This window comes from Macaca mulatta, chromosome 17 (genome assembly GCF_049350105.2).
Source record: "Macaca mulatta isolate MMU2019108-1 chromosome 17, T2T-MMU8v2.0, whole genome shotgun sequence".
In the NCBI taxonomy this organism is placed as follows: domain Eukaryota; kingdom Metazoa; phylum Chordata; class Mammalia; order Primates; family Cercopithecidae; genus Macaca; species Macaca mulatta.
The window spans coordinates 20729015-20753351 of record NC_133422.1 but is presented as its reverse complement, the minus strand read 5'-3'; the positions used below and the strand labels follow the sequence as shown (position 1 = coordinate 20753351).

General features: G+C 37.2%; 1 protein-coding gene across 5 annotated transcripts in view; it reads right to left on the bottom strand.

The window, feature by feature from the left end:
- Positions 1–24337, bottom strand: part of NAA16 (N-alpha-acetyltransferase 16, NatA auxiliary subunit) — a 66509-nt gene that overhangs the window by 41412 nt on the left and 760 nt on the right. For all 5 annotated transcript variants that reach the window (XR_013407579.1, XR_013407580.1, XR_013407581.1 and 2 more), the window contains 7 exon segments: positions 19113–19197; positions 17169–17273; positions 15265–15422; positions 12913–13047; positions 10573–10726; positions 6685–6804; positions 3776–3871 (listed from right to left, as the gene is read on the bottom strand). Coding sequence is in view for 2 of the 5 variants with exons in the window: in NM_001266616.2 (NP_001253545.1) it covers positions 3776–3871; positions 6685–6804; positions 10573–10726; positions 12913–13047; positions 15265–15422; positions 17169–17273; positions 19113–19197 (853 nt within the window). In the remaining 3 variants the exon portion in view is untranslated.

The window sequence follows — 24337 nt, the reverse complement described above, 5'->3', positions numbered from 1 at the left end:
AGCCACTCTGAACTCCTCCTTGGTCAACTTTCTCAGTCTATTCAGATCACATTGGCAAATCTGATTTATTAGATTGTGCAGGTATGAAAAAAATGACGAAGCTCTTTAAGTGCTGATCCAGGACTAATCTCCAAATACGGAGTTAAGTGAAAAGAAAACCCAGGTTCGCAGCAATCCATCAATCCATGCTACCGCATGTTTGCAAAAAGCAGGGTGAGGGGTGTGACCTTAAACAAATCTCCTACACATTTTTGCTCACACATGCACAACATATTTGTAGAAGAATACACCATCAGCTGATCACAATGGATGTCTGCAGGGGAAGTAAACTTAGTTGCCAAGGGACAGACAAGAAAAAGACTTCATGAACTTATAAACTTTTTACCTAATTGGCAACTGTGTGAATTTATCACCTAAACAAGAAGCCGACACAGCTACCCAACTGCTTAGTCACACACCATATCCCCAAATTACTTATGATTTATCCATCTCATTTTTTTCATCAATTATTATGTGCCTCTTTAGCATTACTGCTCACAAAACAGGTTACCTAAATAATTCTCAGATAGATACACAGAATGATGTCCCCAAAACATGATGTCCCTGTTTATACTAATTCCTAAAATAATTAGTGTAAACAGCAAGAATAGTCTGTTTCTGATTCACTGGAAATCCATTCTAAATAATGGAGCAAAATTTAATTAGTATACTATGTTTAATACTCTGGATTATTTCCTTCCCTCTCTCTACCCTTCAGCCAGTGCATAATAGAACATGATGAATTGAACTAATTATTTTGAAAAGTACCTTTATCCCTTCATTATTTTTAGAGCACTTAATATTTTCGGGTGTTAGAAAATTTCCTTCTTGTTCTGTGGTATGAAGCCCTTTTATCTAAAAAATGGAAAGGCTTTATCAAAACTTTCACCTTGCATTCTCAAGATGCATCATTTTTCTTGAGGAAGATCTTACTGCTTTTGATAATGCCAAAATGGTTTTCTAATTGATCATGAAAGCATTTCTAGACAGGCAAAAAAATCATGAAATATTTGGCTTTGCACAGATAAAATTAAATATTTGAATAATTTTATATATATTCACTGGAGCCTTGTAAATACACATATGTCAGAATCTCAAAGCGATGATGACCTTGAAAGCCCATGCCATCAGACCCCTCCACTGAGACCTGTTTTGTAAAAAGATTTTTATGACATTTCAAAGACAGCATGTCCAAGAGAGTCTAGGATGGTTCCACTTTAACCTAGATCACACTTTACAGTAAAAAAAACTCTAGGCTCTTTCAGTAAAAATGTATTTCCTACCCTATACTGCCACGTATTGAGGGCTTTTAGCAAACTCATATTGCCTATGGAAATAAATGTAGGCAGTATAAATCTGAAGCTCCATGTTCCAAATGAGAAAAAGAGAACAAAGAAGTCTTGTTCGTAATCTTAAAGCTAAGCGAGGTTTCTTTATTTCCCAAGAAGCATATGAATGCAGTTTAAAGCTCCCAAGGAAATATTCCCCCCCACACACAATATATTGTGAAACACAAAATATACGTTGAGACCAATAAAAGGAGGAGAAGTCAGGCACTAAAGACCACATATGGTATGATTCCATTTATTTGAAATGTCCAAAAACAGGCAAATTCACAGGTACAGAAAGTAGACTGGTGGTTGCCAGCTACTATGGTTGAGGGGTGATAGAGAGTGAAATAGGTATGGGGTTTCTTTTTGGGGTCATGAAAAATTTCTGAAAGCAGACAGAGATGATGGTTGCACAACATGATTAATATACTAAAACACTGAATTGCACACTTTTTAAAAGTGAAGTTTATGGTATATGAATTATATTTCAAAAAAGCTATTATTTTTTAAAACAAAGAGGAGAAGGAAGAAATACAGAAATGTAAGCTTAAGCATCTTCCACAAGACACTTTTATTAGCGAAAATACTCCTCACTACGCATATACTCCCATCTTTGAAATTCACAAAGTGTATATTAAAAGCTCTGAGAAGTCCTATAGAAACCTGATAGCTGTGTCTAACCCAGTTTCCCAAACTTACTTGGCTGAAGAACAGCCCAAGCACAAGCACACCAACAACCTCCCCACCAAGCCTATTAATATCCACTTGGACTTAATGTTCCCTGGAAAACATTAGAGAAATTTGCTCTCTGTATTCTACAAAAACAAAACAAAAAAATGGAGGATCAGAAAAATACTATTCTTCATATGTGGAACTGAAATGCAATAGTATAAAATGAATTTTTAAAATCAACTTCTATCTACTGTCTAATCAAATACATTTCTAAAGGGTATTTCACATATTTCACAAGCCAACTAAAAATTTTTAATTTTCATCAATCTTTTGGTAAAAATAAACTTATAACCCAAGAATTTAAACAAATATTTGCCACTCTGAGAATATAAAATATACTCCTTACCTCTCCAGAATACGTTTAAATGATATTAGCTTTGTAGAGTCTGACTTGTATCAAAATACCAGAAGTCCCAATATACAATTCATAATCTCTAGTACTTACAACTAAAAATAAAGACTTCAACAAAAACATATACTTTTTAAAAAAGTCAACAAAGATATTAGCTACCTGAAGAGCTAATATACTGTCCACCTCCTATGTAGCCCAAAAGTAAATGAGTTCAGCTACATACAATAACTCGACTCAAGGTCATGAATATCCTATTGTACAATAAAAGCAAATCACAGAATACGTACCAGAGTACTCCTAGTTATATAAAGTACAAAAGCTGTTTTTATTTTCAGGAATACAAAATACATGGAGCTCTAAAAATAAAAGTAATGGCATGATAAAAAGCAAAACTCAGGAAAGTGGCTAACCAAGTGAATGATGACATTCTGTTCTTAAAACACTGTGGTGGGTGCAAATAGCTCACAACTATTTCTTTGAATGTATGCTCAAAAAAGAAGATATAAAACTGCAAAACTATAGCTTGAGCCCAGGGGTTTGAGGCTGTAGTGATTGTGCCACTACACTCCAGCTTCAGCCTGGTAAGACCAGGGCAAGACTGGGCAAGACCTTGACTCAAAAAAAAAAAAACTTCAAAACTTTTACCACTCAAATCATGATACTACATATAATTTGTCACTAATTACAGGGAATTTACCTTCTAAATATGGTGTTTTAAAAGTCACATAAGACAAGCAGTTTTTCTACCAATACATAATATTTGTACATACTTAGGCAGTACATGATATCGTTACATACACAGAACGTGTAATGATCAAGTCCGGGTATTCAGGGTATCTATCGCCTTGATTACTTATCATTTCTATGTGTTGGGAACATTTCAAGTCCTCTCTTTTGCTATCCTGAAACATACGATATATTGTTCTTAACTACAGTCCCCTTACTCTGCAAACACTGAAACTTATTCCTTCTATCTAACTGTACGTTTGTACCCATTAACCAACCTCTCTTCATCTCCCCCCTACACCCTCCTTGCCAGCTCTGGTATCTATCATTCTACTTTCTACCTCTATGAGATCAACTTAAGAAAAGCAGTTTTATATTTATATAGATAACTTCAAATATTAAAATCAACATTTAGCTACACATTGAAGTATAACACTCTTATTAACAGATAAATAATAAATTCACAACTGTTCACTCCCAACTCCAAGACTGCTGTAGACATAAACTCCCTAACAGAAACACGTTTCCAAAATATAAATTAACATTGAGTAATTTCGGCAAATAATTAGTATTATAAAAGACATCCTAATATTACCTGGGACAAGAGTCAAAGGTAATCTTCTGGGTGTAATTGCTTTGGGGTGCTGCTTACTAATTTCTTCATAAATTTGAAGCCTCTCTTCCAAAGTGCCTATTATCAGTAAATATGGGTGAGATTTATAGCATCAAAACTTTTATCCATGGTAAAATGCTAACAAACTTTTAAAATGTCATATAAATAAAACTGCATTAACAATATTAAAGCTGCTTTCAATTTTGGCAAAAATGACATGTAAAACTCTGTGGTGGAGAAATACTATAATCAGTTAAGTCACTGTTTTAAACTCATCTCCAGAGAAATCCAAAACTTGTTTCATCGCAAGATTCTAAATACAACCCAAATCACATATACAAGCCATCACAGACTCAAGATATGCTGCACTTCTCTATATTCCTTTAGCATACAACTCATGTAAAAGAAAATCTTTTTATAATGTATCTCTAATAACATATCTTACATAAACACTCTGAACCAAAGAAACCTACATATATCCCCATAAAAGCCTATAATGTCTGTTGATTAGGCTCAAAGGAGCAACACTTTTAGGATTATGATTGCAAATGTTTAAAATATAAAAAGATAAACTAAACTTCCATGTTAACATTAACACTTAAAATCTTCAATGAAAGTCCATTATCCTTCCAAAAGACAAAATTATACTTCTAACAGAAAGTTGTATCTTCCCTCCCAAGAGCCACCTAATTTTATAGTACCACATAAAGGATGTATCTATACATAAACTACTTGTTACTCTGAAACAACAATATGCAAGCAAACAGGATCTGGGTGTAGTTTATCTTTCTAAAATAATGTCCTGCATAATTCACAAAAAGAGATTTATAAGCTATAAGATAATTTATAGTGGAATTTTAAGAAAAAGCAAACCTGTTTTAGAACTATAACGTTTTAAGTAGATCTTAATCCAAATTCTGTCGTCTAAACCACAGAAAAATAACTATCCTAAGAATAACCCTGGGTGCTAGCAAACAAGGTATCTCTGTAGTGAATGTAGTGTTTATAAGTATTGACACTCAACATTAATATCAAGCATCAAGATTGTAAACACCATGCTTGAAGAGGTGTGATCTTGTTTAGACTCATTCCTTCCCCCAATAATATGTTTTGGAGCTCCAATTTGGTTGGATTTTAAGACCAAAGATATGTGTGGGGGGAAAAAAAAACCCCTCATTCTCTGTTAGTAATTTGGAGACTTCACAAAATATTAAAGACCCTTATACTAATACATAAATGCTACTGCATATAAATATTTTTAAAATATTCTCATATTCATGCCTCATCTTAGAGAAAGACAAGCACCAAGTATGAAAAAAATTCTCCACTACCCTAGATATAACAAGCCGTATAAATGTAATCAAATTAAGACAAAACTAAACAAATTCAATATCCTAAAGTCACAAGTTGAAGCTCCAGAACTTACTATGAGGAAGGAAAGGTCATAAGCTACCTAAAACAATAAAGTAGTGTAATTAGTTTTGTAATCAATACATTTTATAGTAACCAAGAATCCTGATATATGGAACATATTATTCATTTTAGTAAAACATTAAAATATTTTTATTAATTGTAATGTTACTACTTTAAAGAAAAATCATAGTTAACCCATGTTTTCAACCTTCATGCATATGAATTTTGCTGTTCTCTTCAGATTATTACTTTAATCAATATTGTGATTTTAATCATTTTCTTAAAAATATTTAAGAAAATAAACTTTTAACAATTTGCAGTGTAAAATTTTAAACATAAAAAGAACATCTGAATTAATTAATACTAGTGAGGATACAACAATTAAACTTTTCTTGTAGCTTATACTACTATAAATGAATATGGGTAGCTACCTATTTACCAAACTTTTTTTTTTTTTTTTTTGGAGACGGAGTCTCCCTCTGTCGCCCAGGCTGGAGTGCAGTGGCCGGATCTCCGCTCACTGCAAGCTCCGCCTGCTGGGTTTACGCCATTCTCCTGCTTCGGCCTCCCGAGTAGCTGGGACCACAGGCGCCCACCACCTCGCCCGGCCAGTTTTTTGTAGTTTTTAGTAGAGACGGGGTTTCACCAGGTTAGCCAGGATGGTCTCGAGCTCCTGACCTCGTGATCCGCCCGTCTCGGCCTCCCAAAGTGCTGGGATTACAGGCTTGAGCCACCGCGCCCGGCTTCACCAAACTTTTTAAATTTAAAAATTCTAAAAAATAAATAAATAAATAAAAATAAAATTCTGCTGTTTCAACATCTTTGAGCCAGTTTCATAATTATTTCAGGAATACATTTATTCATAAGTAAATATGATTTTAGGAATATTAACAGTTCCTACCAACACTTAATTATGAAAAATTACAAAAGTCTTGGACTCACACTAGATTTCTAAAAAGGTCAAAGTTACCTAATTTCAAAGGAAGATATGTAACATTTTGCTCTACACAAATTAGCCTAGTTTGAAATCAAAGCAAATACCCTCAACAGTAATTGTTTGGCCCAATTATTATTTAGAGGTTGAGGGTAATGAATGTCTAATGGTTTTAAAATATTAAATAGTTACAACACTTCCCAGAAAGGGAATGCTCATTTTCTTTCCCATGTCTCTACTCTAAATTGGTATTTTTTTTTTTGTTTTGGTTTTGCTTTGTTTTGGTTTTGCTTTGTTTTGGTTTTGCCTCACCTCCCAACACCATCACAGGTAAGGGTCAAGGAACCTAAAATATCTGCAAGCACTTACACTTAAGTGTAACTATTTGAATTCATTTTCACTCCCATGTTTAATCTATAATTTTACTAAATGGAAAAATGAATACTAATGCTAAAATTGTTTGTTCTCAAGTATTATTACAACTTTACATTTTATTATACTTCAAACAGTAGTTATGAGAAAAAGGAGAAAAATCATTACATACTAATTTGTAGAGCTTTTTCCAAGCCTTCATAATAACACCAATTTTCTGCATTCCGATCAATCAAGTTTTTGAACACTTCACTGGCTTCTTTTAATCTTCCCAATTTCAACAGTATTTCCCCTGAAATTAAGTTTAAAGACATATTCATTTTAAACATTACCTATCTATCTGACCCCAGGGACTTCACTAAGCATTATCAATGAAGAGATGGTTAAGAAAACACAACTCTGTATGCTTCCCCTTTGGACGTGTAGCAGTTTATGCAACTAAGCATAGCTTGCCTTCAGAAGTGAACCTTCATTTTTGGCTCCCTGTTACACTCCAAACACTTACGTAGGACATTAATTTGTTAGTAAAAAAACTTTTGCATTACACACATATCATACCCTTTGAATTAACTAAAGACACACACAAACACATCAAAATTAGACTGGCAAATAATTCTAGGGAACATTCCTATCTTCCTACTACAAGATTTGAATATATCTTTCCTATCAGTTCATATATTAATTCTCCACTCAATTCTCATTGTTTCCTTTCAAGATCACTAAAACTGGAGAAGTTTAACTCAGTGAAATTATAACATTAAACACCGCTTTGTAATAGGAAACCACACAAGCCATGTTCATGTACAGATTAGCTGAGTGGGTCGGTAAAAGGTCAAATCCTTTTACTAAGCCACACAAATTAGGAGGAGGTGTGGAGAATGAGGACCCAGACTTCTCTAATACGATGGAAACACACCTAATCCAAGATAAAGGGGACAGTCTCAAAAAAGAACATACCTCAGCTTCCTGCCCTCAAGATTACTCATTCCTCAAACAATCTATTTCAAGCAACCCTTTAAAATGTCTTCAAGTCATCCTATTTCTCCTTTCATCATGTCGGAGGAGGCAGTACATTATAGCAGGTTTTATGTACTATTATTTTACTATTTTTATATATCACTCAAACTCTACAATTAGACTGAACCAGGAATAATTACCAACTCCACCACTAACTAGCTTTGTGACGGGGAGAAAAGTGGGTAGTTAGCACATTGCCTGTCACATAATGAATACATATAAATATCTGCTACTGAAAACTTTAAATGTGCCCAATTCCTCCACGATTATCTTCTGGCCAATTGTTACCCTGCTTATCCCAGATATAATAAGACAACAGCATATTTTTCATTTTCAAAAAACATCTGTTATTTGCTACTACCATGAAGCAAAGGAATGCTAGGACAAATATATATATATATATACATACATATACACACCCCTACATATTCATACATAAGCAGAAATCTCCAACTTTTAAAGCTTTTTAAAGGATCGTAAAAAGTTAATGACCACAAAGAAAACTGTGTGAATATCAAAGGTCTCTGGACCTGCAAAGTTCAGTGAAAATCTAAAAATAATACCATGATCTGTCTCTGTAGATAATGCAAAGCATGAGCTATGTATTCAAATTAATGGCCCCCAAATTACCCTCACTAGCAATATAAGGATAAGTGTGACTATAGGCAATCTGCAGATTTATTTTTGTTTTTTGAGACAAGGTCTTGCTCTGTCATCCAGGCTGAAGGGCTAGTGGCACAATCACAGCTCACTGCTGCCTCAACCTCCTAGGCTCAAGCAATCCTCCCTTCTCAGTCTCCCAAATAGCTGGGACCACAAGCATGAACCACCACACCCAGATATTTTTTTTTGTTGTTTTGTTTTTGTTTGAGACGGAGTCTCGCTCTGTCGCCCAGGCTGGAGTGCAATGGCCGGATCTCAGCTCTCACTGCAAGCTCCGCCTCCGGGGTTTATGCCATTCTCCTGCCTCAGCCTCCCAAGTAGCTGGGACTACAGGCGCCCACCACCTCGCCTGGCTAGTTTTTTTTTTTGTATTTTTTAGTAGAGACGGGGTTTCACCATGTTAGCCAGGACGGTCTCGATCTCCTGACCTCCTGATTCGCCTGTCTCGGCCTCCCAAAGTGCTGGAATTACAGGCTTGAGCCACTGCGCCCGGCCCCAGATAATTTTTTAATTTTTTGTAGAGATGGAGTCTCACTATGTTGCCCAGGCTGGTCTTGAAATCCTGCACCTCAAGCAATCCTCCCGCCTCAGCCTCCCAGTGTTGGGATTACAGGTGTGAACCACCATTCACGGCCTATACTAACTTGAATTAATTTCACTGTACCATATTTACTTTTCAAAAACTGCATTCCCTATTTGTTTTTATTTTTAAGATTAAATAATCTAACTTAACTGCATTCCCTATTTTTTTTTAAGATTAAATAATCTAACTTATGGATTATATTGAATGCATTTCCTATTGATGCTACAGGACAAATATCAAGAAAGAGAAACAGCAACCCAAGGGAGTTAAGATTTAATCACGAAACGACAATAATATTTCAGAAAGGAAAAATAATTGCCTTTTTTCCTCTTTGCTCCCATCAATAAGTAATGGAACAAGAGAGAAATCAGAATATTTAATTATTTACCCATATTTTGTCAATAACTTTTAAAAGTGTCATTAATATTGGTATTAATATTAATAATAAAAACTAAATCACTCATGTGCTATACATTAACCAGAAAGAGTATACTGGTTAAAAGTAAGAAGCTCATGAAATGGGCATAGGAAAAAGAGCATATATTACTAAGTGAAAGAAGCCAATCTTTCTCAGGCAAGAAATGATCTGGCAAAAATAAAACCAATCTGAAAAGGCTACATACTGTATGATTGCAACTATATGACATTTTGGAAATGGCAAAACTATGCAGAGGGTAAAAAGATCAGTGGTTGCCAGGGGTTTGCAGGAGTGAGGGATGGAAAGGTGAAACAAAGGATGTTTAGGGCAGTGAAACTACTTTGTATAATACTATAGTGGTGAATACATGTCATTATACATTTGTCAAAACCCACAGAGCATGACAGTGGGAAAGGCTATGGGTATACAGAGATATATGGCAACTCTCTGTACCTTTTTCTAGATTTTACTGTGAATCTAAAACTGTCCTGAAAATGTCTATTTTCTAGAAAAAAGTAAGGGCTCTGAAGTCAGAAGGATGTGTTGATGTGCTTGGAAACTATAACTCTACCACTTAAAAAGCTGGATGACTTTGGGCAAGTCCTTTACCTCTCTAAGCCTCAGTCTCTTCCACTATAAAATGGGGTTAATAAATAGTATCCATCTTAAAAGTGCTAAAAAATTAAATGAAATAAAGCAGTTTAAGCAATTACCATGCTCAAATAGAAGGAGAGTTTTAAAATATATATTAGCTATTATTTTTATTAAGCTTCAGACTTCAGAGGTCCTACAACTGTATGAAACTTTAGTTCTAAACTATTATTTTAGCTGGACATTCAATTTAATACAATATTGCTCAGGTAAAGAGAACTAATGAGCAAAGCTTTGTGAAAATTTTTTTTGACCCTTTGTTGATGAATGCTGTTAAAACTATAGGGATCCTGTCTTCATAATTAGCCCATAATGAAAATAAATGACCTTTGTGTTCATGATGATCCCAGTATCATCAATTATGGTTCTCATTGTATTTCATTAACTACATATGGATATACAGAGATACATACTCAATATGAAGGCAGAATAATATACCGCTTAAGAGAATGAAATCTGGATTCAAATCCAGCACTCTCCAGTTTACTAAACTGTATGACTTGGGGTTAGTCAATCTCTCAGTTCCTCAGTTCCCCTCATCTCCAAAATAGATATAATAACTACAACATAGAGTTGTTATGAGGATTAAACTAGTTAATAATGTCTTAATAATAAAGTGTTTGGAACCTTGCCAGATACATAACAAGTGTCATGTAAGACGTAGAGAATAAAATATGTAGCTTTTTGTTTTCTGTTTGAGGCCATTAAAAAAAGGGAAGCCAACTTACCTTTAATTTCTTCCACCAAAAGTTTATCACATATTTGTTTCTCATATGTTTCTATATGTTCCAAAGATTCTTGAAATAGATCTGCCTCTCTCATCACTTGATTCTGGTATAGTATCAGTTCACTATATTCATAATCTATTTTGTTTGGAGGAACCTGAAAAAAAATGACCAAATTACTTTAATTGTATAATTATATAAAGCAGTTACAGACCTTTAATTAAACTGCCTTCTCAGGAGAGTCATTCGCACAAACAAGAAGGCAACCCACAAGCAGATACAAACAGAAGAGTGATTAACAGCACCAAAAATGAATGCATTATTTAAAACAAATAATGGGGTGGGACTTCTGTCTACCCGCAAGTGATACAGGTCAACAAATCCTAAATACAAATATAAAAATGGTTGAAATACTACAAAATCTACCAAAAAAAAAAAAAAAACCTACTAGAATTAATAGAAGTGTTTAGCAAGGTCACAGAATAAAAGATCAATGAAAAATTACAGGTATACCTTGGAGATACTGTGGGCTTGGTTCCACACCACCACAATGAAGTGAGTGACACAATTTTATGGCTTCCTACCCTTGTTCTTTGACACCACCAGCATGTAAGTTCCACTGGCCAGGCACGGTGGTGCACGGCTGTAACCCCAGGTCTTTGGGAGGCTGAGGTGGGTGGATTACCTGAGGTCAGGAATTCAAGACCAACCTGGCCAACGTGGTGAAACCGCATCTCTACTAAAATATAAAATTAGCCTGGCGTGGTGCGCATGCCTGTAATCCCAGCTACTCAAGAAGCTGAGGCAGAAGAATCGCTTAAGCCCGGAGGTGGAGGTTGCAGTGAGCTAAGATCTTGCCACTGCATTCCAGCCTGGGCAACAAGAGTGAAACTCGGTCTCAAAAAAAAAACTAAACTAAAAAAGTTTTATTAACACTATACTATAGTCTATTAAACATGCAGCAGCATTATGTCTTAAAAAACCAACGTTGCCAGGCACAGTGGTACACCCGTAGTCCCAGCAATCCTCCTGCCTCATACCTCAGTCTCTGGAGAAGTCCTAGCTAGGATTTCAAGTCCTAGTCGTAGCCTAAGAGTTCAAGACTGTAGTGCATAGCCACAGCACTTCCGCTCTGGCAACACAGTCAGACCCTGTCTCAAAAAAAAAGTAAAGAAAAGAAAATAGAAATTGGCCAGGCACAGTGGCTCACACCTGTAATCCCAGCACTTTGGGAGGCCGAGACAGGTGGATCACAAGGTCAGGAGTTCAAGACCAGTCTGGCCAACATGATGAAACCCCATCTCTACTAAAAATACAAAAATTAGCCAGGCCCAGTGGCAGAGGCCTGTAATCTCAGCTACTCGGGAGGCTGAGGCAGGCAGGGTAACTGCTTGAACCTGGGAGGTGGAGATTGCGCCACTGAACCCTAGCCTGGGCGACAGAGCAAGACTCCGTCTCAAAAAAAAAAAAAAAGAAAGAAAGAAATTGCAAGCACCTAAATTTAACCATCAAAATGTCATAATTTTGTGTTTAAAGGAAAGTTTTTTATCAAGTCCACCAAATGTGATACAGTACTATCTTTCGGTCAGAACTTGATTCTTGGATAAAAACAAAGAACCACTCTAATCAAGAATTCTCTGGTGTGAGGTAAAAAGCTAAAAACCTAAGTAAAGACGGCGGCCTTACTACACAGTTTATTTCCTCCCTTAAGAGAGTAAAAATAGCAGATTAAAAAATATAAAAACTCATAAATAGAAGATACTATATAAGACTTCAACAAATTTCTAGAAAACAGAATGCAAAGCAGTAAGTGAAACAGGATGGAAGAAGCCCAAGTCTAGAGCATCTACAAAGAAGAAATTACTACGGAGAATGCCTATCTGTTCTGGAAAACTCCAGACAGGGTCAAGATTATGAAATGACAGATAAACAGAGGAGTGGAAAAGAGACTCAAGGTTGGGGATTAACTCTAAGTGAAGTGACTCAATCCGCACCATCTCCATCAACTTGCAGCTGAATCCACATGTAGAATACTCTCCACTGAAACGTGGAGGCAGGCGTGGTGGCTCACGCCTGTAATCCCAGTACTTTGGGAGGCAGGATGATCATTTGAGCCCAGGAGTTCGAGACCAGCCTGGGCAACATAGCAACACTCCGTCTCTCCAAAAAAAAAAAAAAAACAGAGAGAAGAAAAATCCTACATTTTAACTGTTTCCAATTATGTAAAAAAGTTTTCCAGTTTTCCATAGGTCTCAAATACTTCAAGTCACATTTGAGGGCAGGGACAATTAAGAAGTCAACTACTCCGTTTGTGAAGGTAGAAGAAAACGTTAAAATTCTTACTTGCTGAGTTTGTCTAAATTCTTCCAACAGTTTTAGGGCCATATCATAATCTTTCAGCAAATGGTATGCAATAGCATATCCAATCCACGAAGCACGCTGTGTGGGGCGCAACTGAAGAAGCTGGTATCTTGTCTCCTAAAAAAATACATTTTAACTTGCTAAACATTCTCATTATTTCATTAAAGAAAACAATCTAACCTTTAACACAATTCTAATGAACTATATCAACAAAGATCAGTTTCAGCATGAAATAAAAGTACTTTTTATGTTTCTTACCTAAATTACTAAAGTTCTAGAATATCCTGTAATAGTCAGTGTGAGGCTGTCACTGAAACATCTTTGGGGCCCATGCCTTTGGACTGCCTTATTAAATTACCTTTAAATAATGAGGTGTTTTTTTTTTTTTTTTTGGTAACTAAACATTCTGTAAGAAGACTAAGATGGTTTTTTTTAACCACATTTTGCTACTTATAAAACTATTATATGAATTACATGTACTTACAGTGTAAATACATTGTAATAATTGGCCAGACACAGGACAGACACAGCCAGGGGAAACACCCAAACATCTGACTATCCCTTATTTTTACTGTTGGATCTCTGTCATTCCCAAATCCTTTATTAAAGCGTAGGTCAGTATTATTTTCTCTGCCAACTCTTGGCGTTACCCTGGGCAAATGCAAAACTAATGTGTATCACCCATCCCACAATCTATCCTCTAAGTCCCAAGATTTTCTAATCTTTAATGATTTTCTCCTCCACTCCATTCAGAGGCCCACTCCCACAGCCATACCCTACGAGTTACTGCCACCCAGAAATCATAAATTTAGGTATCTCACTCTCTACCCACAGCTCCCATGCTGCCAACACTATCATTTGGTGACATTCCTACCCTTGTTCTTTGACACCACCAGCATCTATACTTCCTGGGTCCTTCACACTTTCACCACCAGCTCTCCTTTTTTTCTTTTAGAGACAGAGTCTCCCTATGTTGCCCAGGCTGGACTAAACTCCTGACCTCAAGCGATCCTCCTACATCAGCCTCTCACGTAGCCAGGACTAAGACATATAATACCAGGCCTAGCTCTCTTTCAACTTAATTTATTTCACAATCCACTTTAGCAACCATTGTTTGGCCAATATTCTTAATTTCTATGCCTCATTCCTAAAGATAACTGATTTTAACTCCAACTGCATCTAAGCTGCTAAGCACAGCTGAAGAAAAAAATACACACTTTGAAGAGTGGTGCCATTATTATTACTAAGTTCAGCAGACCCCTTAAAGTGGCTGCAAAAATCTAGGCATGGGGTATGAGGGCTTATATGGCAGTAGAGGGCAAAAGAAGTGTGTAAATAATGTATTTAAAGAAAACTGTTAGAACCTAGTGACCTCCTTCTCATAAGAAAGTAAGAGAATTCCATGCTGGACATAGTGATTCTACGATACTAAGTGGAATAAGCACATGGAGATGTCCAGGAGAGTTGAAGATGCAAATCTGAAGAGGTCTGAACTACAGAAAGACTGATTTATGGCAACCCTTCTAACATTTTTAAAATATCTACTAACCAATAATTTTTAAAAGCTACTTTTATGTTTAGGTTTCAATTATAAAAGCCCTATTCGTTTACCAAATTTGTAAACATCAAACCTACAAATAATCTAGTATAGCAGCCGCACACAGATATTCCAGTTAAACAGCTATGGCTAGGCATAGTGGGTCATGCCTATAATCCCAGCACTTTGGGAGGCTGAGGTGGGAAAATCACTGGAGCCTAGGTGTTCAAGACTAGCCTGGGTAACATAGCAAGACCTTGTCTCTTTTTAAAAAATAATTAATGAATTAAAAATGTTTTAAAAACCAGTTTTGTTTTTGTTTTTTGAGAAAAAGTCTTGCTCTGTTGTCCACACTGGAGTGCAGTGGCACAACCATGGCTCACTGGAGTTTCAACTCTTAGGTTCAAGGGATCCTCCTGCCTCAACCTCCTGGGTAGCTGGGACTGCAGGTGTGAACTACCATGCCCAGCTGATTTTCTTATTTGTAGAGACGGAGTCTGGCCTATGTTGCCAAGGCTGGTTTCTAACTCCTAACCTCAAGCGATCCTCCCACCTCAATCTCCCAAACTGCTGGGATTACAGGCGTGCGCCACCGCACCCCACCAGTTATCCTTTTTTGATACTCAAGTAAAAAGTGCCATAACTATGACTGAGGAGGAAGGTCCCAAGTGACATACACCTTCTAACAAACAATCAAATCTACGTGATCTTGGCTTATGATCACCTCATTCTGAATTCACATGCTCTTAAATTATATCTACTGTAAAGTCACGTACATTTAAGAATGAAGTACTTACTCGGTAACCTTCAAGGTCTCTCATTTGGATCTGCAACAGTGAGAGATCCCTCAAAATTTGCAGGTTATCTTTATCTAATTTGAGGGCATTTCGGTAACATTTTATAGCTTCATCGTATTTCTTATCAGAACGCTGCAACAGTCCATATACATGCCAACCTATTAAGTTAAGGAAACAAAGACATACACAGACACTAGAATACACTATGCTACATATCTAATATAAAACTTACATTAAGGAAATGGTATTTTGCCTGGAATTTGTTTCAGAATGATCTGGCGTCTGGGAAAGGGGAATAGTGAGGGGAAGTTAAAGAGGAAACCAGATCAGGCTTGGTTGATAATTGTCAAATTGTTGAAGCTGGGTAATGGCCACATGGGGAGGGGGGTCATTATTCTGTTCTCTCTGCTTGTGTACATGTTTGAAATTTTCTGTAATATTTTAAGTAACCTTAAAGAATTCTTGGCAAAAATTCTTCACATTTTCTACCCTCTATCCCATCACTTTCCTACCCCAGCAACCTCAACATTCACCTATTCTTCATCATGATGTCTTGAAACAGAATATATACAAAAACTGCAACTACCTTTTGAAACAAATTTACAGTCAACCAATTCTAAAGTAACGTGTAACTATCATCTAATTTCCTAGTTTATATTAAAGGCCACAAAAAATAAGTTTTATTTCTTATAAATTAAAGTCTTAGTATATCTTGGAGTCAAAAGCCCCACAAAACTATCATACTTACATGCCCTTCTCTTCACTCTGGGGTAAGCACTGGGATAAAGAAATAAGTATTTAGTAATTTGAGAAAACCCTAAGCTAAATATGTGAAAACACTACTGAGATTATTTGTGTTCAATACCAGTACATGGCTAAGTGAATTAAATGTAACAAATTAAAATGCAAGGGCAATATGTGAAAAAAAATGCAGATAAACATATAGATAAGCAAAACAAATGAAAGTCAAATTCAATGATCCATCCTTTAAAAAAAAAATTTCTTTTGGCCGGGCACAGTGGCTCATGCCTGTAATCCTGACACTTTGGAAGGCCGAGGAGGGTGGATCACCTGAGGTCATGAGTTCGAGACCAGCCTGACCAACATGGCGAAACCCCATCTCTACTAGAAATACAAAAAGTAGCTGGGCATGGTGGTGCACACCTGTAGTCCCAGCTACTTGGGAGGCTGAGGTTGGAGAATCGCTTGAACCCAGGAGGCAGAGGTTGCAGTGAGCCAAGATCATGCCACTGCGCTCTAGCCTGGGTAACAAAGACTCCTTCCCCAACCAAAAAAAAATTTTTTTTTTTTTTACACACTGGGATATTGCCCAAAGAAAAACACAATTATAAAGATCAAATTAAGTAACAGCTATGTCTCCGTGTTAACAGAAACCAAGCTGAAGAACCAATATCATACTTAATATTAAGCAAAATCTGTTTTAAAATAAGTTTTTCTTCTAAAATGTCTAGAAGAAAGTTTAAGACACACAAATTTTAACATACGATTAACTAAAAGTCAGTATTTGGAGTAATAGGAAAGTATCATCCAGTTAATTATGTTTAAGAAAAAAATGGGTTTCAAGTCACATACAATTATCAAAGTAACTTTTCTCCAACACTAAGCACAACAGAAGTAAACACATTTTATAAAGATTTCCTCTAAAATACTCCAATAAACAAACACAGGGTAGAGAACAAATGAAACTAATATTGGAGGACGGGCACAAGCAAAAACGAAACTAATATTACAAAATGTTGATAATGATTATAGTTGAGTAATGGATACACAGAGTTCATTAAATTCTCTCTTCTACGTACATTTGGAATTTTCATAGTACAAATTTAATTTGAATTAAGAAAAAACTAGTTAAAACAAACTATTTAACTACCGCAAAAGGATACAGACATGACTCTTGACATCATTACGAAGTCCTTTACGAACAAATTCATAAGCTTCTTCTTTTTTTCCTAAACAGTTCAGTGTTAATCCTTTCATAGCCAAAGTCTCTGAAAAATAATTTTTAAACTCTATTTACAAATGACAGAAAATGATTATCTTAATAGTACTTTAATAGTTGAGATCTGAAGGATTACTACAGCTCCAATTCATCTTTTTAATCTCACAGTCTGAACTTCCCTCCAAGTAGAAAAAATAAAACTACATTTAAATAGCTACTTAAAGCTTAGCAGCCGAAGTCCTCTGAAATTCCACAGTTTCAAAGTTGCTAAAATGGCTTCTGCCCTTCACAAGACTCTGTAAAAGTGGTTGATATTACTCTGCTGAAAAAAATTAACAAAGCAGGCCAGGCGCAATGGCTCACACCTATAATCCCAGCACTTTGGGAGGCTGAGGCGGGTGGATCACCTGAGGTCAGGAGTTCGAGACCGGCCTGGCCAACACAGCAAAACCCCGTCTCTGATAAAAATTAGCCAGGCATGGTGGCACGCGCCTGTAATCCCAGCTACTGGGAAGGCTGAGGCAGGAGAATTGCTTGAACCCAGGAGGCAGAGGTTGCAGTGAGTCAATATTGTGCTACTGTACTCCAGCCTGGGCGACAAGAGTGAGACTCTGTCTAAAAAAAAATTAACAAAGCAGACCTGAGTCTTATGGAATTAAATCTACCATAGCAGTCCCACAGCTCTTACCTAAGGTCAATTCTAATCAATCTGATTTACAACCACACAAAAACACTCAATTTACCTTAATAAAGATACATACATAATTTAAACCTCACTTTATTCAATATTGGAACAGACTTCATTTTTGATAGCAAGTTTATTCCAACAAATTCCACTTAGGCTAATTACATCAGTTCACATTTCAAGACCACAACACTGGATGATGGTAGTGGCAACAAAAAATATGTAAGGAAGTTAATAAAAGATGGTTTAGAATGAAATAATTCTCTGAATTATCCACAAGGGAATTACGCAAGAAGAATGATTTTCAAACTGATTTCCGCAGACTCTATGGTATTCAGAAGCTGGTGATCCTGTGGTCCAAACCCCTCTCCAACACCTTTTATCTGTTTCACATATTGAACTTTCCCACAGGCTCCATTTGGACAAAGGTTCCACAGCTAAAAAGCTTGAAAACAAGCTTTAAAATTAATTCTATGAAATGAAGATTTCTTTCCAATTCCTTCAACGAATCTTTTAAATGGTGTTAGAAAAGTGAGCAAGGTCAGCCTATTTTCCCAATAAGATGATCTCAACCATTACCCAAGTCTGATACTGAGTAACCTCAACCAGCATTGCTATGCTACAGGATCGTAACTTTCATGTCTATCCTGATCCATCCTTCTAACACTGGCTATGACTGAAAAACGATACAACAAGAAAATACAAACTTTATTAACACCAGTGTTAGAAAAACAACTCGAAATATGCAATCTAATGGTAAATTAGTAATATCATATGTAAATGTCAGCACATACTAAAAAAAAACCACATCTACCAAAGAATAAAGTGCAGGTGACCATATCTTCATACTTTTATATCGCAAATTTTGTCCTAATTTTACACACAGGAAACCAAGGTATAAACTTAAAATTCTATTCAAAGTAATAAAGGAAATCAGGTCCATAAACATACTGATACATACTTTCTCCAATTTTTCCCCAATAGATAAACCAACCATCCTAATCTTATCCTTCAGTACATATACTTAAAGATAATACCGGTAATCTAGAAGACTCATATAAAGCATTAAAAAAATGCTGAACATTTATGCACTCTAATAGAGAATGGCAAGGCCTTGGAATCTGGGAAATACTCTTCTTTCACTGTTAATCCCTGGTTTTAGAATTTGATTTCCCTAAAGCAATCTCTCACATGAGACAATACCTCCATGTTCAGCAAATTTTGGGTTCGACAGAATCATCTTGCAAAACTTGAGGCCATTTTTGTACTGCTTCTGTTCATAACATTTCTGTAAAGAAATATGAACAAAAGTTATTTTATCAAATGAATACACAACGGGTATCATATATTCTTTTCACGGCATCATATATTCTAAATTCAAGATCCAAAATTAGGTCTAAAACGTGATGGAAAGGATATCACTTACAAACATGCAGTGTACTTTTGTTACCTATTCTTGTCAAATTGTTCTAAAATCTACATATTTTCATTCTTATAAAAGACTATGAAAAAAAGACATTTAAAAAACAGAAAATTTGGCCGAGGAAGGTGGCTCACGCCTGTAATCCCAGCACTTTGGGAGGCCAAGGTGGGTGGATCACTTGAGCGCGGGAGTTCGAGACCAACCTGGCCAACATGGTGAAACCTTGTCTCTACTAAAAATACAAAAATCAGCTGGGCATGGTGGCATGCACCTGTAATCCCAGCTACTCAGGAGGCTGAGGCAGTAGAATTGCTTGCACATGGGAGGCAGAGGTTGCAGTGAGCAGAGATCACACCACTGCACCCTAGCCTGGGCGACACTGCAAGACTCTGTCTCAAAAAAAAAAAATTATAAAAATTAGCCAGATGTGGTGGCGCATGCCTGCAATCCCAGCTACTTGGGTGGCTAAGGCAGGAGAATTGCTTGAATTCAGGAGCTGGAGGCTGCAGTGAGCCTAGATCATGCCACTGCACTCCAGCCTGGGCAACTGAGTGAGACCCTGTCTAAAAACAACCAGAAAAAAATGGCAATTCAATCAATACTGCCACAGAATTTTTTAAATTTTGTTTCCCTTTCCTAGTACACAGAATTTTTGAATTCAAAATAATTCCAATGCTTTGGGAGGCCAAGGCAAGAGGACTGCTTGAGCCCAGGAGTTCAACACCAGCCTGGGGAACAAAGCAAGACCTCATCTCTACAAACAAATTAAAAATTACTCAGGCGTGGTGGTGCACATCTGTGGTCCTACTACTTGAGAGGCTGAGATGGGAGGATCACTTGAGCCCACGAGGTTGAGGCTGCAGTAAGGCATGATTGTGCCACTGCACTTAGCCTGGACAGTAGAGCAAGACACCGTCTCAAAAAAAACATTTAAGCAAAAACATGTGGCAACAGAAAAATACCAGAAACTGCACTAAAAGCCTCTGCTACTGCAAGAATGAAACCAAAGTGCATGTATAGGTGCATGCACACACAAATACTACCACTTATTGAGCAGCTATTATATGTCTGTATAAAATTTGTAATCTCTTAATACCAATTATTTAAAGTAGGTGTCATTACTTCCACTTCAGAGATGTGGAAACTGAAACTCCAGAGTTCAAAAACTTGTTTATAAGCGGCTCAGCTGCAAACTCTGGTCTTACTCTAAAGACCATCATTAGTCCAATGCAAGGACAAGCAACATCTTTATTTCTGAATGCCACCAGCCAGGGTACGCAATTAACATCTCTCCCTGGCAGTCACTGATGCGGACAACACCCCATTGCTTTCTACTCTTCCCTGGCTTAAGTTGTTCAGTCACATTGGGTGTTACGTTACTCAACATGCCAAGCTTATCCCCACCTCAGGCCTCCTATACTTGTGTTCCTTACACCTGAAATGCTTTCCTAGATCTTCCCATGGATGGTTCCTCATTATCATCTAAGTCTCACATGTCCCCTACTTGCCCACTTTATCAAATACTCCCATCCTCCTTCCTTCCCCAACATACTCTCTACCATATTACTCTATTTTCCACACAGTGCTATCATTTCCTGAAATCTTATTTTGCTATTATCTAGTGTCTGTCTTCCCCACCATCATATAATGGATCCTTAGAACAATGACCTCACCTATCTTTATTTATTTATTTATTTATTTATTTATTTACTTTTTTTTTTTTTGAGACGGAGTCTCGCTCTGTCACCCAGGCTGGAGTGCAGTGGCCGGATCTCAGCTCACTGCAAGCTCCGCCTCCCGGGTTTACGCCATTCTCCGGCCTCAGCCTCCCGAGTAGCTGGGACTACAGGCGCCCGCCACCTCGCCCGGCTAGTTTTTTGTATTTCTTAATAGAGACGGGGTTTCACCGTGTTAGCCAGGATGGTCTCGATCTCCTGACCTCGTGATCCGCCCGTCTCGGCCTCCCAAAGTGCTGGGATTACAGGCTTGAGCCACCGCGCCCGGCCTCACCTATCTTTATTTTTTAGAGACAGTCTCGCTCTGATGCTCAGGCTGGTGTGCAGAGACACAATCACCATAACCTCAAACTGCGAGCTCAAGTGATCCTCTCACCTCAGCCTCCTGAGTGGGTAGGAAGGACTACAGGTATGTGCCATCACGCCTGGCTAAATTTTTTTTTTTTTTTCTTGGTAGAGATGAAGTCTCGCTATGTTGTTATGTTGTTCTTTTGTTCCTGGGCTCAAGTGATCCTAGCTCTCACCTCAGCCTCCCAAAGTGCTGGGATTACAGGCGTGAGCCACTGCGCCAGCCTCAGCCTATTTTAAGTACTGCTGCACTGCCATGGCTAAACAAATAAGAAACTGCTCCATAAATACAGCCTACTAAGTTCAAAGCAAAATGCCACTAACAATAGATGAGACCGTCATTAAGCCCTGCAGCAGGGGCTGGATGTGGAAGGAATTAGAAAAGTCTTCACAGAAAAAAAGTTTATATTGAGGCCTCTTGACAGCCTCTGGGGAAGGGAACTAGGTGGCTCTGGGATAAGGATAGGAGAGAAACCTAAATTTTGAATGATGTGAATATACCACCTATTCCAAAAATATTTTAAAATAAAAAATAACAATCTGAGTTTGACTACAAGAGTCTGTCTCACACATACAAGAAAAAAAACAAGTGGAAGGAACTACTGAGAAAGACAAAGAGAAATACTAGTTTTTCTGACTTACCAAGTGATCTGAAAATAATAATCATACTGCCAATAACAGTAATAATAGTTAACACCTACTGGAAGCATTTACTATACGTCCAGACACTGTTCTTATTTTTTTCCTTCATCCCATGACAGCTTATTTACTCTTTATTTAAATCCCAGGAAAGCCTATGAGATGCATGATATCCCCATTTAGATAGAGAAACTGACACACAGTTACAGAGTTTATATAACTATTAAGTGCCAGAGCCACAACTCTTAACCAGGTAGTCTGGTCCCAGAGTCCAAGCACTCAGGTAAAGAAGACAAGTCTACCTGTAATCTCAGCTACTCAGGAGGCTGAGACATGAGAATCGCTTGAATCTGGGAGGCAGAGGTTGCGGTGAGCTGAGATCTTGCCACTGCACTCCAGCCTGAGCGACAGAGCGATACGCTCTTGCAAAACAAAAAAAAAGACAAATCTACATTCACTCAGCAACCATTATATAGTAAATAGAAACGATAGATTCTAGTCTCAATTTTGCTAATACTCAGACAGAGAACCTTAGCCCCTTGGTTATTTACCATCCTTAGGTTTGTCTCTTCCTAAAACAGGGCATGGAATAGCTCCAAAATTCAACGAACTGCAATGCTAATCAATATCCAGTCTGGGGAATAAGACATAGAGATACAAGCCACGTGGAACATGTAAAAAACCAGCTGGTCAGTTTGTGTAGATGTGTTTAAGTTTTTTCAATAGAAAACTTTTACTGTTGGTAGCAAAGCACTTTAACCCACTAAACTTTAAAGATAATTTTATTATAGAGACTTCCGTTTGCTATGGAATTTGTTGTAGCCAAATTTTACCCACATTTATTGCAATTGTGAAATGATAAAATCACCCACTTATGCAGAATCCTCCTAAATTCATGCAGCCTTATCAGAAACATTACATACTTAGATTTAAAAATGTTTAGCTTGGCTGGGCACAGTAGCTCACATCTGTAATCTCCGCAATTTGGGAGGCTGAGGTGGGATGATCACTTGAAGCTAGGAGTTCGACAGTAGCCTGGCCAACAAGAGACTTCCATCTCAAAATAATTGATTTTTTTTAGTGGTTACCATTTCCCAATTTATCTGGGGATAAACTTTACCTTTTTTGTATTTGAGAATAACAAGTAATGTAACGTTTTCCTTATGACACTGATTCATGATTTGAACTACAAAAAATTCATATAGAGAGAAAAGAAGTGCTGTCATCTTTAAAGTATGATGCCAAATGTCCTGAAATCCAACTAGCGATTTATAAATGATATTCTCATTAATGTTTCAGATTCCCGGGGCGAAAAAAAATTAAAAATAAAAATAAATAAGTTACTTCTCCAATTCCATGCTGTGTAAAATAGAAGGGCATGAGAAAAAGTAAAATTTAAAAATACAAAGCCCAATGAAGCAACCTGCCACATGCTTTAATTACTCATATTTTTAATGTTCTCACACTTGTCTCTTATTGGTTCAAAACTAAGCACCACATAATATTTAAAATTTTTATCCCTAACTATGTATCTTAACGTTCTGAAGACTAAGTGTGAAGGTTCTATCGGCTTGAAACAGAACAGCTACTATGAATTATCTGCCGCTGTTAATACTTAATATTACTCTAAAATCAGTATTTTACTTATAGTAAAGTTAAGCAACAACTAACAGCTATATAGCCAACCCAGCTTTCAATAAATTCACCTTTAAACCTAAATGCATGTTTAGCAAATAAAAGCTTTTCTTCCGGTGAAAAGATAAACTAGAAAAGACAGTTACCTACTAACAATATTAGTTTGAAACCTAGGGTAGCCAGAGGATACTGAGGAAAGCAAAGGCATGCTGCCTCTTCTTAGAAGAACAGAACCTGGAAAGCCACCAGGGACGCTGGCACACAGCCCACAGAAAACTGCCCACCCGGCTCCGCAGCGGTCATCACTATGGGGCCATTATTCAGGGTTCTGCTCCGCAATAAAATAAAAACGCTCCCCTTAAATGCAAAACCAGCCAGTCCACGCGGCTTTAATTACTCAAGCAAGGCCTGTGCGACTAGAAAGGAAAGAGCTGTGTTGAAGTTGGTGACAACTCAGTAAAGCACTTCAAGTCAACTATTCACTTCCAAAGAGGTACATTATAAACAGGCAAACTTTTTTCCCAACGGGAGGTGGTGCCAAGCTTGGCTTCCTAGAGTTGCCGGTTTTATTTCCTTGTAACCAGGAAAAATTCCACCATCGCATCGATCCCGCTTTAACAGGTATGCGGGTGCGCCGTGCAATCGAA